General features: G+C 40.0%; 1 protein-coding gene across 1 annotated transcript in view; it reads right to left on the bottom strand.

Annotated features, from left to right (window-relative positions):
* Nucleotides 1-2899: 2899 nt before the first annotated feature.
* cers3a (ceramide synthase 3a) overlaps nt 2900-15472 on the bottom strand; it is a 36874-nt gene continuing 24301 nt past the window's right edge. Inside the window, exons 8-11 of the mRNA XM_038694004.1 lie at nt 14720-14848; nt 9479-9585; nt 6551-6704; nt 2900-5005 (exon numbers count right to left, since the gene is read on the bottom strand). Of these exons, the coding sequence (XP_038549932.1) occupies nt 4820-5005; nt 6551-6704; nt 9479-9585; nt 14720-14848 (576 nt within the window). The 3' untranslated portion in view covers nt 2900-4819. The remainder of the gene's footprint in view (nt 5006-6550; nt 6705-9478; nt 9586-14719; nt 14849-15472) is intronic.

Below are 15472 nucleotides of genomic sequence, written 5' to 3'. Positions count from 1 at the left end.
ATTCTATTATTTACATTATCATTTACCTTAATAATAATAATAACAGAACACATAACTAGATAAAACCTGCGCATTATATGTTGCGTACCAGTACATGAAGTGTAAATATATGTAAATAAAATCAGTTTTGTCAATGACAGTGAATGAGTATTGGCCTGTAGTTGTCTTAAGGGTGTGACACTATCAAACATGTGAAATTTGGTACAGATGTGAGCATGTACACTGCAGTTATAACAACTTCCTGTTTCATGGCGAATCATCTTTTTTTGATGTCATGCCACAGACACCGCCATCAATGAAAACTCACAGATAGCCCAACTGTTTTATCATCAATGCCTTTAAAATGCACAGCAAAAAAGTCGATCGGATTAAGTCTCTAAGAGGAGTGTGTTAAAATACAGACACTGAATCGGCAAAAATGGCAGAATGGATGAGTCATCCATAAAAATAACTGTACAACATACTTTTTAAAAAATTTTTCAATATTTTATTTCTGTAGCATGAAATGACACAAACAATTCAGTGTTTGAGAATGACTGCTACATGTCAAAATTGTGACACTTCAATAATAAAAAATCACAACATAGTGTGTTCACTAATCATAGTGATGAACCTCCTCATATATTTGTGCCTTGTATTTGGAAATCGCAAATACTCTAGTGACTGTATAGTAAGACTTATTACTATAGATCTGTGATGTTCAGCTAATGTATGCATTTATGTATTTATCCTGATCCTGTGCTTGCATAATGTTACACTTTGATAGAATGGCCATTCTATCCTCTTGGCTTTCATGTTGATATATTCAGGGCCAGTGAACCGCCTGGTTCTGCTAGGATAATTACTTCGCCCCAGTGAATGCATTTTTGAAGAGCTAAAAGTACCCAAAAACTATGAAACTTTGCACACGTTTCCCATAGTGACCACTACAAAAATTTTTAAATATGTGCCCCCATGTTACATTTCACCATGGATTTTTTGTGGCAGAAGTTTTATTTTATTTATTAAAAAAGGCTCTTGGAATCATACCCTAAATCCAACAGGAAGTCTGCCATTTTGAATGGAATATGCAATATGAAGACATTTTTCAACATTGACAGGCTCCGTACTTTAACGAAGAAACTCCTACCTAATTAATTGCATCAGTTTCAAATTTGTGCAGTGCAATTGGGATAAATGTCTTAAGACCTTTACCAATGCTGTTACTGTGGGGACACATCAATCCCCATGAAACAGGAAGTTGTTGTAACTTGAGTGTACATTGTCCAATCTGCCCCACATTTCCCCCATGTTTGATTATCGTCCCTGCTTAAGGACATCTACATGCCAAGTTATAATTATATTAATTACGCCACCTACTGACAGCAGGAAGTAAGCCTTGTGTGACAATCATCATTTGGTTAACATGAAATCTTCATGGTGTAGTCTAAACTTGATATACTAGAACATAATGTATTTTAGTTTAGTGGATGTTCTCAAGCGCTCCGACGCATGAAAAGTCAGAGTCAACACCTGTCTGCCTTTCTCCATTCTTTAATTAGAAAAGGAAAAATTAAAATAGGAATTTGCAAAAAAACAAAATTGGACCGTTCTTTGAATCTGGTTTTCTCATTTATTTATTCATTTTTGATTGTGATTTTTTAATTTTGTTGCCGAAATGTGTTGGGAGGACAGGGGGAAAGTTATGGCGTTTATTAGTCTCAAAACCAGCACACATAAAAATGAGCGCACAGAACAGAATCTGAAGAACAACAGAATTTCTGCTCTACCTGCAGAAATGGAGACATTAGTCACTGTCTACCAAGGGTGCCAGAAGTTGGGGCCATAGGCCCCCCTACTTAGTGCCCCTATGGGGTTGTAAGAGTGCAACACATTAAACACAGTGCATTCCTTCAGATTCACACCCTTTTGAAGTAAATTCCTCGTGATGATGGAGCTGCTTCCTCCCTCACACCAAATCTCCTTACTGCAGGTGTTGCATTTTGTTGTCGTTCCTTTTTTTTCAGTGAAGCTAAGCCAAACTTTGGAACATTTGCTGCGGTCCGCGATGGTCCAGAAATAGAAACAGAAGTAGTCTCTTCTCACATGCTATATTGATGTACTTCATAACCAACAACAGGTAACAGGTAAAAGGTATCAGGTAAATGCTCACTGTTCAATAGAAAGCGCCACTGAAATATGCAAAAAGTTAGGATCCGATTAGCAGAATTCAAACGCACGTGTCTTATCGAATCCATGGTTCCACCCTATGCCCCTGTCCCACATTCTTTTTAAGTTGCAGATCACTGTATAACTGGAAATGTTCCTATTTTGCAACACTTGCGGTAAAAAGACATTTCAATCATTCCCAACCACCCCATGTCTAGACGTAAGCAAGCGTGTCGAACATGTCTCAAGCGACACTCTCATTTGTGCAGCTTTGTGTCACAGTTTGTAATGTAGGTTAAAATATTGACAGCCCACGTTATCAAAATTCCTAGTGTTGGAGTACTGTAAAACTTCAATTAAAAGCTTAGTTTCAATTAGACGCCTGTCCATTTTACTTGCCTTGTCTCAACTAGATGCCTGATCGGGTTTTTATATAAATTCTTTGAATGTATAAAACCTCTTAAAGCCCACTGGGTCGCCCACTTGAGCAAAGCTGCTTTAATCACACATATACAAATGTATAAACTTTTGTCAATATGGACATGCTACACAACTTTAGATCAGTTAGATTCTCCACAATTCATCCGTGAAGTTAATTTTACAAAGACAATTAAGTCAATTTCCTGAGCAAGAGTTTTGTGCAAAAGGAATTAAAGGCAGTGCCTTATAGACACCTGTCCCAGATATAGGCAGGGTGAGTTCAAGAACTGAAGCAAATAAAATACAAAATAAAAGGTTCATACTTGTGTTTAGGGTTTTACCTAGAAATTGTTTACATGCTTTAATGTTTAAAGAACACATTATTTTTCTCATACTCTTTACTGCTTCATTACCTCTTTTCACCTTGTGTCGGAACACTCTGTTGAGGCCCCATCCCTAAAGGCCAACTTCCTAGAACACAGCAGAGGGGTGGGACTTGGCTGCATAGTGCTGAGTTAAGGTTTTCCCTCTGATGCACTCTGCTCTGCCTCCACTTTTGGTGATTTACGGAGTTTGTATGTTACCAGTTACTTTAGCTGCTAACTATTACTATCATCAGCTGCTGCTAGCTCATCAGTTTGTCATGCAGCTAGCGGTCCTATTGCTGATTCTGGCTGGATTGGAAGCTTGGTGCTCTGGTATGTGTGGCGTTTAGGCCTCTAACATTAGTACAGATGCTTTGAACCGCTAGTTCAGAGCCAGCTGATAACAGCAGCTCCTGTTAGCAGCAGCTACCATTAGCAGCAGCTACAATTAGCAACAGCTAGCGGTTACTGTAGTGTTAGCAACAAGTAAAGCTATCTGTTAATTAGGAAACTTCTTAAATCACAGAGCTGAGACAGAGCAGTCAGCGAACTTAAGAGGGAAAACGAGAAAATATTTACCTTTCCTTCATAACCGTAAAAGCACTTTCTGCGAGACGTACTGAGCAACCACCAGTTCTAGCTCAGTGATGGAATGACCACTTCTCTGGAACGTGGGTTGGTATATGTCAATTTTGACTTTACATAGACCTTACATAATGAACCTAACATAATGTTTTATTATCCTAGAATGAACCATTTCTAGCTACATACTGTACACCGTGGGTCCTCTTACATGGACCTCGCCATGTTATGCCGCCATGTTTCAAGCAGTAAGAAAAGAAGAGAAGTTTGGACAAATAGAGGACCACACGTATTATTTAGCACAAAAATCGACAGAGCGTGTCAGCCACCATAGATTTTTCCTTCGCAACCCTCATCACTAGATGCCACTAAAACCTACACACTGAATCTTTAAATGATCCCAGAAATCACATCTAGTGATTATTGGCATACTCCTGTTTTTCCAGAATCCTTTATATGCGCAGGATTTACATATCAAGGAAAAAACAATGGTGATTGAGGCTCACGGTATGTCAGTTCCACGTACTTAACTCTTATTCATGCCAAGGAAAATACAGTTTTCCATTCTACGGCTTTAACCGTTAGTGAGGCGGCTGTTTCATTTCTTGACACCAGCTATATTTTGCCACAGTTTCACACACTTTAGTCACTTCTGTAATGAATCCAGAAGCCTTGCTGTCTATTCCATCACTGTCTCCAAAGTCTCAAAAGTCAACTTTACAAGTGTGCGAGTATTGAGCAGCTACTAGTGTGTAGGGAGGGTCGAGCAAGTGCTCGTCACAGCCCTGTGCATGTGGAGCAGAAATTCCCACTCGCAAGAATGCTTTTACGCTACTGTTCTGTGCGCTCGTATCTCATATGATTTCATTTGTTGCTGTAAATAGCACTCCCACCCATCTAACCACACCCCACCAAGCCCACAATTATCTGGAGACATCTATGAATACTAGATCCCAATCATCCCCCCTGTGGCCTTAAATAAGCAATTCATGTTCCACAGCGCACCAGCTTTGCTCTTCACAAACAATACAGAACAAATTATATAGGACAATAAGCACACAGTGGGGTTTGCTTGCGTGCTGCTCTCTTTTGACCTGTGACAACACTGTGGGGAGGAACAGAGCCTCTTGCTCTCTGCCTGTGCAGTTCAAAGCACTGTGAGAACAGCAAGGCTAGGTCGTGTTACAGCATCTGGAGGAATAAATCACGTTTCTCTTATATTTTTGGTTCCTATTGGATGAAAATATTTTAACCATTGTTATATTTCTTACATCTTTGACTCTAATGATTATCCTAAGGCTGAATCAGTACACAGTCTTTGACCGGCAGATGTTCTCTGGTGGAGACAAGCATCCAAAACAGCCGTTCTTGTCCTTCTCATCCACTGCCGATCCATTGCCAAGTTTGTGCTGCTCCTCAGCTTCGTCCTCTGTCAGGCTGCTTTCTTCCTCCTCTTCCTCTTCATTGTCACTTCTCTCATCTCTGGTCAGCTGTGGTTTAAGTAAGAGAAATATACAGTAGATGTAGAGAAACAAAGCAATTTTGATTGATGACTCATTGACTTTTAAGCCACGTGCTATATCTGGTAAAATGCTTTCAAAATAAGTTGGGAGAGGGAACAAATACCACAAGCAGCTGGTAGAGCCAGCAGCCTAGGGCAAAGCGAACACAAGAAAGCAGATTTGCAACCTGAGCTGCAGCAGCGAACAATGAGCTTGAGCTTTCACCTCTCGTCACAAACATATTTCTTCACACAAAGTCAGAAATAATCATGTGTTAACAACAACTGTAATGGTATTATTGAATTGTCCCTGGTAGCTAAAGGGCTGTTTCTTACACAGCACACTGCATACAGATGGATACAATGATATAAAATCACCAACGACTGCTAAATGATGATCAGTACTAAAAGGGACTGTCTACTAAAAATCAGCTCAGCAAGACCTGAATCCCCTCTAAGAGACGTAGTTCCCATCATTATCCCGATTATCTAAACCTTTTTATTTAGAGGAGAAAGCTGACAACAAGTCCTCCAAACTAAACGAGAACATCGTTGCCTCCCAAAACGACCTGTATTGGCGTTTTCCTGTATCAGTAGGACAACACTGTTAGTCAGTACCTTCTAAAATGTAATCTTTCAACACTTTCGTTAAAGTTAGTTTAGGAACAAAACCTACTAGGTTAATAATGACTAATGTTGAGTGCTGGATATAATGGGAAACAGTGTAAAGTGTCCCATGATAGAGTCACATACTTTGCTGACCCTTAATGTCACATTACATCCCCTTTGACTCCTGACAGTCAAGACGTTTACGCTGCCATGAGGGATACTTGTCAGGTGAAATTAAACACAGGTTGCTTCAGGAATTTGAAAAGACAACTCACATTGTTTTAGGTGTAGACAGTCTCAAAACCAAAACTGAAACCACCTGAAATGTTGGTAACTACAGGAAGAATGGTAGGTCCAAGCTGAAACAGGAAGTTCCGACAGTCATTTTACTATTAGCCTTCTATTTCCTCCCCAGATGTCAGTTAGTGGTCATACAGGCTGACTTTACCTGGACTGGCCAGGAGGAGTGTTTGTTTACATCACTGGCAAAGGAGAGTTGGACTTGAGCGGGCAAGGAATGGTGCCAGGGAGCAGCAAAAATACTCAACAACTCACCAATATAACAATATCAATAAGAAGAATAGCCATTAAAATAAAAAAAAACAATATCTGAAACCAGAACCAGGGCTGAGCGAGTGGGCAATGGAACCGAGCTCAGGAGCCTCCTAGTGAAGATGGATCGTGACTGAACACAGCCCCAGAGGTCGACGGAGGCCAGTTTGATGACAGGGAATACAGAACAGCGGCTCTTACCAGGACTGTTACTCTGGGGACGACGAAGACACACCGGGTCCAGGAGACCAAATCATTTTCAGATGCCCCCAAAACATACATAAATAAATAACTATCATACATGTACGATGACTAGTCGACTAATGGTTTGAATATTGGCTGATGACAGACGATTCTTATTGAGCAGACTTACAGTGCCAAACATAAATTTTCTGATCATGCAGAGAATGAGGTAGGCCCAGAATATGTGCAAACAGAGAAGGACCACCAGCATCACGTTGAAGAAGTAGTAGCCAAAGAAGGCGGGGTAGTGGCGAACAGGGTAGATCCATGTACAGTGAATCAGCCTGAAACAGAGAAGAATAGAAACAAGTCAGCACCTTAACCTAAGTCCTGTATAATTATATTATGTTGTGTGTTTTATCTGAACAAATGAAATGTTGTTAGAGTCTCAGACCTATAGTCTGAGTTTTATCATGTGCTATCATGTGGCTAAGATGTCTTCACCGAATATAACCTCTCATATGTACTCAATTTATTAGATCCACCTCCGCTTAATGCAGTCTCATCGAGGATGTCTGCAATGAATCTTTGTGAATATTCTATTGTTCAGTTTGTTTCGAAACTGTTTGTAGGGAGGTGTTCATTCAATGCCATTCAGTTGTATTGTGTTATAATCAGATATGTTGCTTTCTTTTTTGGCAGTATTAGAGCTTGACAGTAGAGAGTTGTGAGAAATGAGGAACAGTTGAACTGGGACGTTGCAATTGCTTGGTCAGCACCTTAAATGCCTAGTCCATCAGGTCACCCCAGGAAGGTGTCCGAAAAAATACTTTCAGATAGGGAACAGCTTTGATTGTTTCGAATGTTGACACACTAACCGCCATGCTTTAAGGTAAGCTGCAGCAACAGCAGGAAGTCATCAACATCAACACTAATTCTTTTTAGTTATGCAACATAAGTCATTTTAGTCATTTTAACCCATACCATGATCTTTTCCTAAACCTAACCAAGTAGTTTTGGTACCTAAACCTAACCAAATTGTGACAGTGGGACAATGTTAAACCACATGCTGTTACAACAAGGTTAAACAGTAGTTTTATTTTGAAAGTCCAACTGGACTTCGCCAGTATATCGTCGGTATCTTGACTGGACGTTATTGTTGCTAACTTTACCGTGGCGTTAAAGAGGTAACCCAGGGCATTAAAAAGCGACGCCAAGGAGTCTTGACCAAGCGCCCATATGTGACGAGATGAGAGTTAGAATGTATTGTGCTGGCATGTTCAGAGTTGTCTATAGTGGCAGAGTTACTCCCTCCAGCCATTCAAATTAGGCACACAGTGGTAACTGCTCACTGGCTGAATGAATATACTGAACAAAATTAGAAATGCAACACTTTTGTTTTTGCCCCCATTCATCATGAGCTGAACGATCAAAGATCTAAGACTTTCTCTATGTACACAAAAGGCCTATTTCTCTCAAATATTGTTCACAAATCTGTCAAAATCTGTGTTAGTGAGCACTTCTCCTTTGCTGAGATAATCCATCCACCTCACAGGTGTGGCAAATCAAGATGCTGAGCAGACAGCATGGGGATTGCACAGGTGTACTTTAGGCTGGCCACAATAAAAGGCCACTTGAAACTCATAGACTCAAGGAAGTTCCAGCGAATCACCTGATTGGACCACGAACCAGTCAGTGATTCATTCAGGCAATGAAGCAGTTGCTGCTTTGAACGTCATTTGTCACGGGGGGTTTTCGTGCCAAAGCATGTTGAAGAATTATCAAAGCTTCAGCGTGGCACTGCCATCACTAGCATTTAGTGATGATCATTTGTGACCACCTTGATTTGATGGCCTTAGCCATTTTGTTTTCTGTACATAGATTTTCTGTGTTGTAGCTGTGTTGTTTTGCTAATAGCAGTATTAGTAGGAGTTAGAAACCCTTTTCTGTTTGAGTACCTTTTTTCTGGAGCTTGGAGCTTTGTCTTTTCTTTACATTTTGTTTTGGATTAGGGAAGTTTTAGGTTGCCTAGAGTCGTTTTGTTTGTTGTTTTGGGCACTGCTCATCTCTGAATAAAATAAAACTGCTAATTGGTATTTCCGTTTGTTCTCTGGTCTTGCTTGGGAGTGGGAAGAGTGGGGAGCCACACCTTATGTTGCCTCCAGGTTGTCCCTGGACCCTAGGACATAACGATGGATAATGACAGCCAGCATTGAGTTTCCGGCATTTCACAAGCATGCACAGGTGTTATTTACACTGGGAATGCTGGCTCATGTAAATGTAAATGCTCCGTACTTGTATAGCGCCTTTCTAGTCTTTTTTCGACCACTCAAAGCGCTTTTACACTACATCTGCATTCACCAGTCACACACATTCACTCACTGAGCCTAAGTGCTCAAACAGAAACTAACATTCACACTCACTCATACACTGGCGGAACAGCCGCCAGGGGCAATTCGGGGTTCAGTATCTTGCCCAAGGACACTTCGACACGCAACCAGGGGGAGCCAGGGATTGAACCACTGTATTTCATTTTTTCTAAAAATATTTTAGTTTACTTAAATTTTGATTTTATTATTAGAGTAGTTATTATTCATTATCCCTCCCGTTTGATGTGAAAACTGAAATATTATTTAATTTGACAGTCTGTTGTTGACTAAACACATATGTTGATAAAGCTATACATTATGGCACTGAATTTTTTTTCCTTGCCTCTGTCGCCTAGTGCTGCTCTTGGTAGGGATTGTTGGGCTTCTGTAAATAACATTACAGAGTACGGTGTAGACCTGCTCTTTTATGAAAAGTGCTATGAGATAACTGTTGTGATTTGGCACTATATAAATAACATTGAATTGAACTGAATTGAATTGAATGATAACGCAAGTTAGTCGTTATGATGTTCCAGACCGTTGCTTCGGGAAATTTTTCTTTAACTGGACTTCTTTGAATTCTAATTGAATACCCCTGCTTTAGAGCTTACTGTCATTTAGCATACTCATGCATACACATAAATATGCAGATTCTCTCTCTCTCTCTCTCTCTCACACACACACACACACACACACACACACACACACACACACACACACACACACACACACCTCATATATGAGCTCACCAGAATGGGAAGATGATCAGTCGTGTTACCATAAACACTATGGCAAACAGAACAAAAAGAGTTTTGCAGGTTTTCTCCCATTTGGCATAGTTGAATAATTTGGCAGACTGAAAGAAACAGGAGTTGCATTGTTAATCAACCACATTCAAAAACACAGAGCAAGTCTGAACTGAATTACCTTGCATTTTCTGCGGAATATCATACTCACTGGTAAGTGCAAAGCATTAATGGTATCATGGCTTAATCTAAAGCAGTCCAATATTCAGTGCCAATGCAGCAAGCTGTGTGTTCTACAGAGGGGCAGAAAGTAATGGTGTGGAGATGGTGGATGGGTTTGACAAGCCACAACGGACACATGTATAGTAAAGCTTCAGTGCCATTGGCAGGTGATAAATGTGTCAAACCCTACTGGTATGTTGTCCTACAGTATGACTACCATTACCTTAACCACATCTATTGACTTTTAACACAGGGTTAGGTTAGATGACTGCCTACATTGTGGTCACATGGTCTTCCCTGATTGTGTAGATGCGCTTCAATGGTTATGCAGAGGTATGAATCTATCATTTGACTTTGTTGACATGAGGATAAGTAGGTGAAATGATGTTTCAGAATGCAGGGTTACTTGTGGTTCCTAGAGTCTCCAAAAGTAGACTAGGAGCCAGAGCGTTCAGCTATCAAGCTCCTCTCCTGTGGAACCAGGTTCCAGTTTGGGTTCAGGAGGCAGACACCATCTCCACATTTAAGAGTAGGCTTAAGACTTTCCTCTTTGATAAAGCTTATAGTTAGGGCTGGCTCAGGTGAGTCCTGAACCATCCCTTAGTTATGCTGCTATAGGCCTAGACTGCCGGGGGATTTCCCATGATGCACTGAGCTCCTCTCTCCTCTACTTTCTCTCCCTCTGTGTGCAACCTTATCCCATTATTGCATGTTACTAACACAACTTCTCCCCTTTCTGGTAGTCTTGTGCTTTCTCGTCCCTCTCCTCTCTCCTCCTATCACTTCCTGCAGGTTTTCTGGCTCTGGAGCTGTGGAGTCTGGATCTGTGGCTGCGGGTCACCTGCTGCCCCCGTGTTCCTGCTCAACACCATCTGCTACAATTATTGTTTTTAGTCCTATTGTTATTATTGTTATTATAATCATTAACATTACGATTATTATCGTTAACACTACTATAAATATCTGTACCATTTTTCATTCAGTCTATAGCAACATCACCTTTACTGTCTGTACCTCTGTGTGTATATTGTGTAGGCTGCCTCCCTCCCCTCTCTCTCTCCTTCCATCACTCTCTCTCTCTCTCTCTCCCTCTCTAACCGGTGGAGGCAGATGGCCGCCCACCCTGAGCCGTGGTTCTGCTCGAGGTTTCTGCCTCTTAAAAGGAAGTTTTTCCTTGCCTCTGTCGCCTAGTGCTGCTCTTGGTGGGAATTGTTGGGCTTCTGTAAATAACATCATAGAGTACGGTCTAGACCTGCTCTTTTATGAAAAGTGCTCTGAGATAACTGTTGTTGTGATTTGGCGCTATATAAATAAAATTGAAAAATTGAAGAGCCATTAATTTAGAGTTAGTAAGTTATAGAGGGCTACATTTGGCTGTTGTACATTTGTTTTATGACAACTACTACTGATACTACTAGACCTACAGCTACAAATAATAATAATAATGATACTATCCATAGTGTAAAAATTTAGAAATCTTTTAGTAAATAGGTGTCACTAAATGTTTCATAACACCAAAAGCAGCAAAAGTTATGGTATTACAACACCATGGTCCATGGTAGCTTGCCATGAGAGTGTAGTGCATCCGACCTTCACGCAAAGACCACAGTTTACTCCATGTTGCATACATATTACCCAACAAGTTGGGGATCATACATGCTGAGGTGTCGGTTGGTTCCACTGGTTGCCCTCAAAGGAAAATAAATAAATAAAACTAGACAGTGGAGTTTTACAGTGGAATTTCTGGAGAAATTTCGGTGTGAATGCTGGCTGTTGAAGGCTGATGCTAAACTGGATTGCCACATTTAACATGAACATCCAACCATGTAACATTATAGATAAGACAGAAAATATAAGAAGCCTAATAAGTCTCCTTTAATGTGTGTGTGTGTGTGTGTGTGTGTGTGTGTGTTCAGTGAAGAGGACACAAACAGGTGTTCAGAAAATAGCTTAACTTCAGTCCACCAATCAGAAAAGAGGACCCAGTCCTTTCATCTTTAATCAGCTAAATTACGTCACCAAGGTAACCAGCTCTACAATAGAGACAGATAGGAAAATCCTTCCGAGACTTTCTGTCAAACAAACATCCCTAGAGACAAAACTATAGGTCTTATCAGCGAAATGACCTGACCGGCAGCGGCAGAAGGCATTTGTGAATGATGTGATATATTTTTTGTGTGGATAAAGTTGAAAAAAGGGACCAATTTGGGGAGTTTAAAACTGGTACGTTCCGCTCTGGTCAAGAAATGTTGAGGAGAATTGACTATGGCAGAAATCTTTATGAAACTAAAACAGGGACTGTGAAAAAACTGTAAAAGATATCAAAAAGTTGAATCCAAGCATTATAGCTTAAAGATGTGTGAACATTTTAAAGCTGAAATGGTGAATGTAGCTGAAAGTATGCAGAAGTAGTAGCCTTTGAAAGTTGAAGAAGTTTAAGAAGGATTTGAAGATTTCTCGATTGACTTACATTGTAAAAAAATTGCACAAAAAGCTTAATAGTTTAAAAAGTATAAAAGTTAAAAAAAAATTTTTACAAGCATAAATGTTCTGCAGCATTCACACCCAATAAAGATTTTCCGGTGTGTGTCCTTCCTCATTTCCTGACTTGAGGTAACAAATAAAAAAATAAAGTAAGAATGAACAAATAAAAGCACTGCTCACAGCATTGTGTGCTCACAATTTTGCCATGTGCACTGAAAATGGAGGCTTCAGGAAGTAAGAAGTGCCAGCCATGCTGTCTGTCAGACACTTTTATCCTCTGCCAAAAATGTAAAGTAACTTCTTATGCCTGGGATTTGAACTGGGAACCTACTGCATGAAAAATGTTGATTCTGCCACTGCACCACTCAACTACACATAAAAAGAGAGTTATTCCATCAGTAATAAACCTTCACTTGTTTTGCTGTCAACATATTACATTGCCGTTTATTGATTTAGCTGTAGCTTTTATTTGATCAGCTCCCAGTCTGTGATTGGCAGATTCTCCTCCCTCACTACAGTGGGCTGTCACAGGAGTTAAATTTGCTCCTTCTAGAACGGAAAATGCAGTATTTCCCTCTTCTCAGAGTTAACAAACTCAGCAGCAGCTCCTGTAGAGCTGAGAGGCTGACAGACAGCACGACCTGATAATATCGTTACGTCTCCATACAAGGGTACAGCTTAGGTAACATTCATCTGAAAAGACGCTGAACGACATTATTATTTGGCAATCATACAGGGATAAGAATCATAGTTAGATAGCTAACATCGTTTCACCTACTTATCAAATGGACAAAAACTTTCCTCTTCCATGTACATTTAGTGATTTGGCAGTCACTTTATCGCCCCCAAAATTAAAAGATTGTTATCATGTCCCCATAATCCCAAAACCTGCTGCAATGATAGATGCAGTGAGCAGGAATTGCTCCTGGATCTTCCACACCAAAGGCAAGAGGATTAACCACTATACAACGGATCTTACCCTCCCACCCCTAGAACATGTATTCACACTCTAACTCGCACATTCATATATACTCACCTCACACATATATAGATACTCAGTTTGCGCATATATACATAGTTAACCTAGCGCATATGTACAATGCACAATGTTTTCCCATCAGAGAATCATGTAAACCTTGATTCTTGACCTTTTTTATTCATGTATTGGAAAAGTACTGGTCAACCATTATCTAATATCTATGCTTTAGATGTGTTAAATGCCTGATGGGTTTTAATTTATGATCATTGTATATCCTTCCTAAAGGATTAATAACTAAATTTGCAAGCATGTTTGTATTATCCTGCAGGTGAAGGGAAAACAAGCAAAACATACTGTGCTGCTACTCTACAGCCTGCAGACACCCCATCAACTGAAACATATCCTGAATGAGTCCATCAATGCAGCGCCTACAGATTCTGCTGACCGGCCAGCTGTACTGTTTTACAGTAAGGACAGAGTTCGTCAGCAGAAGGCCATGTCAGGTATAATCATACTTTACATTTCCAAAAAGAGAGGACAGGAGAAGTTGCCTCCACCACCACTGCTGTGTCCATCAGTTATATGCACCCGCTACTTTATACCGCTAGGCGGCACTGTCGTAGTATCAAGACGGCTGCTGAAAACCATGTTGTTGTTCCAATGTAAGCCTGTTAAAGTAAACAGCATTGGTAAGATCCCTGTGTTCTTTTTTATTCTCAAGCATATACTACAACCACCACTTTTGCATTCAAAGAAAATTACTGAATGGAGAGAAAATCAAGAAAACCTGGGTGGCATATTTCAAGACAAAGATTTGTTTCATTCAATAGTCTTTACTGCTTCTGCTGCAAGCTGTTCTCACAAAAAAAACATACAAACCAGTCAGTGATAGACTGACTGACTGACTGGAAAAATTGCAGTGAAATACTCATCAACCCATGAGAACAGTCAAGAACATTCTGGTTGACATTGTGGAAGTAACTGGAGAATCGCCTTGACAAGCAACAGATAAAGTAGAACTGGCACTTCTGGAGTCTGAGAAAGGTTGTTTGAGACAACGAGAAATTTACTGATTGCTGTCAATTACAGCACTCTGCTATATGATATTAAAACGGTCTTCCTAGGGGTCTCTCTCTCCCTTGCCGTCTTTCACTATTACTATACCTGTGACTTCCCCACATGTCTTTACTTTCTTCGGGGTGTTTGGTCGCGTCTTTGGTCCTCCTTTTTTCCCTCTGCAGCTATTTGGCCTTTTTTTTGGTTTTTGTAGGTGGTTACACAAACTATACAACTATAGCAACCTATAGTTTAATACTGGTGCATTAATTTAGGACTGCAATCAAACACATACATAATATACAGTATGTCCAGTCATACTGTCCAGTTACTTAAAGTTAATACACACTTCCCATGCCAATCACTATTGAGAATTCCTGTGGCCATGGTATAAAAAATTGTTGTTTTTTTACGTTTTACAATGAAGGAAATGTTTAAAATGTTGGCAGTGTATATCATCTTAGAGAGATGGGCGTTTAAGACCATGTGTGGATGTGACTGACCTCCAGCAAAACATCGGAGGCATCATGGACGAGCATGACCAGCGTTCCTATACGAATGTAGTTCACACACCAGGAAAATGATAGGAGGACCAGCGTGGCCAAGTGGTGGATGATTTGCTCCTTAAAGTCCTGGAGGGGGGGGATTGAATCACATCAGTCATTTGATCACATTTATCAAACAATAAATTTGTAACACAATATCGTATTAATAAATACAAAGCTGAGAAATACAGTAGGTTGTTCAAAAGGTTATGGGAAAGAAAGACTACACTTCCCTTCAGACCATTTTGAAAATATGGTAGTCTCCCAGGCTTAGAAAATTCTGAAGGACCCTTCCCATATTCTGCACTCTGAATATGATGTTCTACCTTCAGGGAAACGGAAGATGTAAAAGTAAACGCTATAAGCTGTCCTTCATCCCAACTTCCATAGCGCTCCTAAACAAACAATCTGCTCCTAACAAGGCGGCTTGAAGCACTTCCGGCACTTTATGTATTTTTAAGCATAGTTTAATATTGATTGATCGCTTGCACTAATGTTTTTTATCAACCAGGTCTTACATGAGTTTTTCTTTTTAATATAGAAATGTGATGGTTGTACTTTTAGTGTTTGTTATATTGTTTTCTGCTTTACGTGCTCAAGTGCAATTGAATATAATAATTCATAGGTTCATATCGCTCAGGTTCTACTTACCTTGTAATCAATTATTGATATATATATATATTGATAGGGGCAGGGTCTCATAAAAAACAA

This window comes from Micropterus salmoides, unplaced genomic scaffold, assembly GCF_014851395.1.
Source record: "Micropterus salmoides isolate LMB-PRFRI ecotype aquatic unplaced genomic scaffold, ASM1485139v1 Ms_hic_scaffold_3, whole genome shotgun sequence".
NCBI lineage: Eukaryota > Metazoa > Chordata > Actinopteri > Centrarchiformes > Centrarchidae > Micropterus > Micropterus salmoides.
The sequence above is the reverse complement of the archived record's forward strand: the minus strand, read 5'-3'. Positions and strand labels throughout refer to the sequence as shown.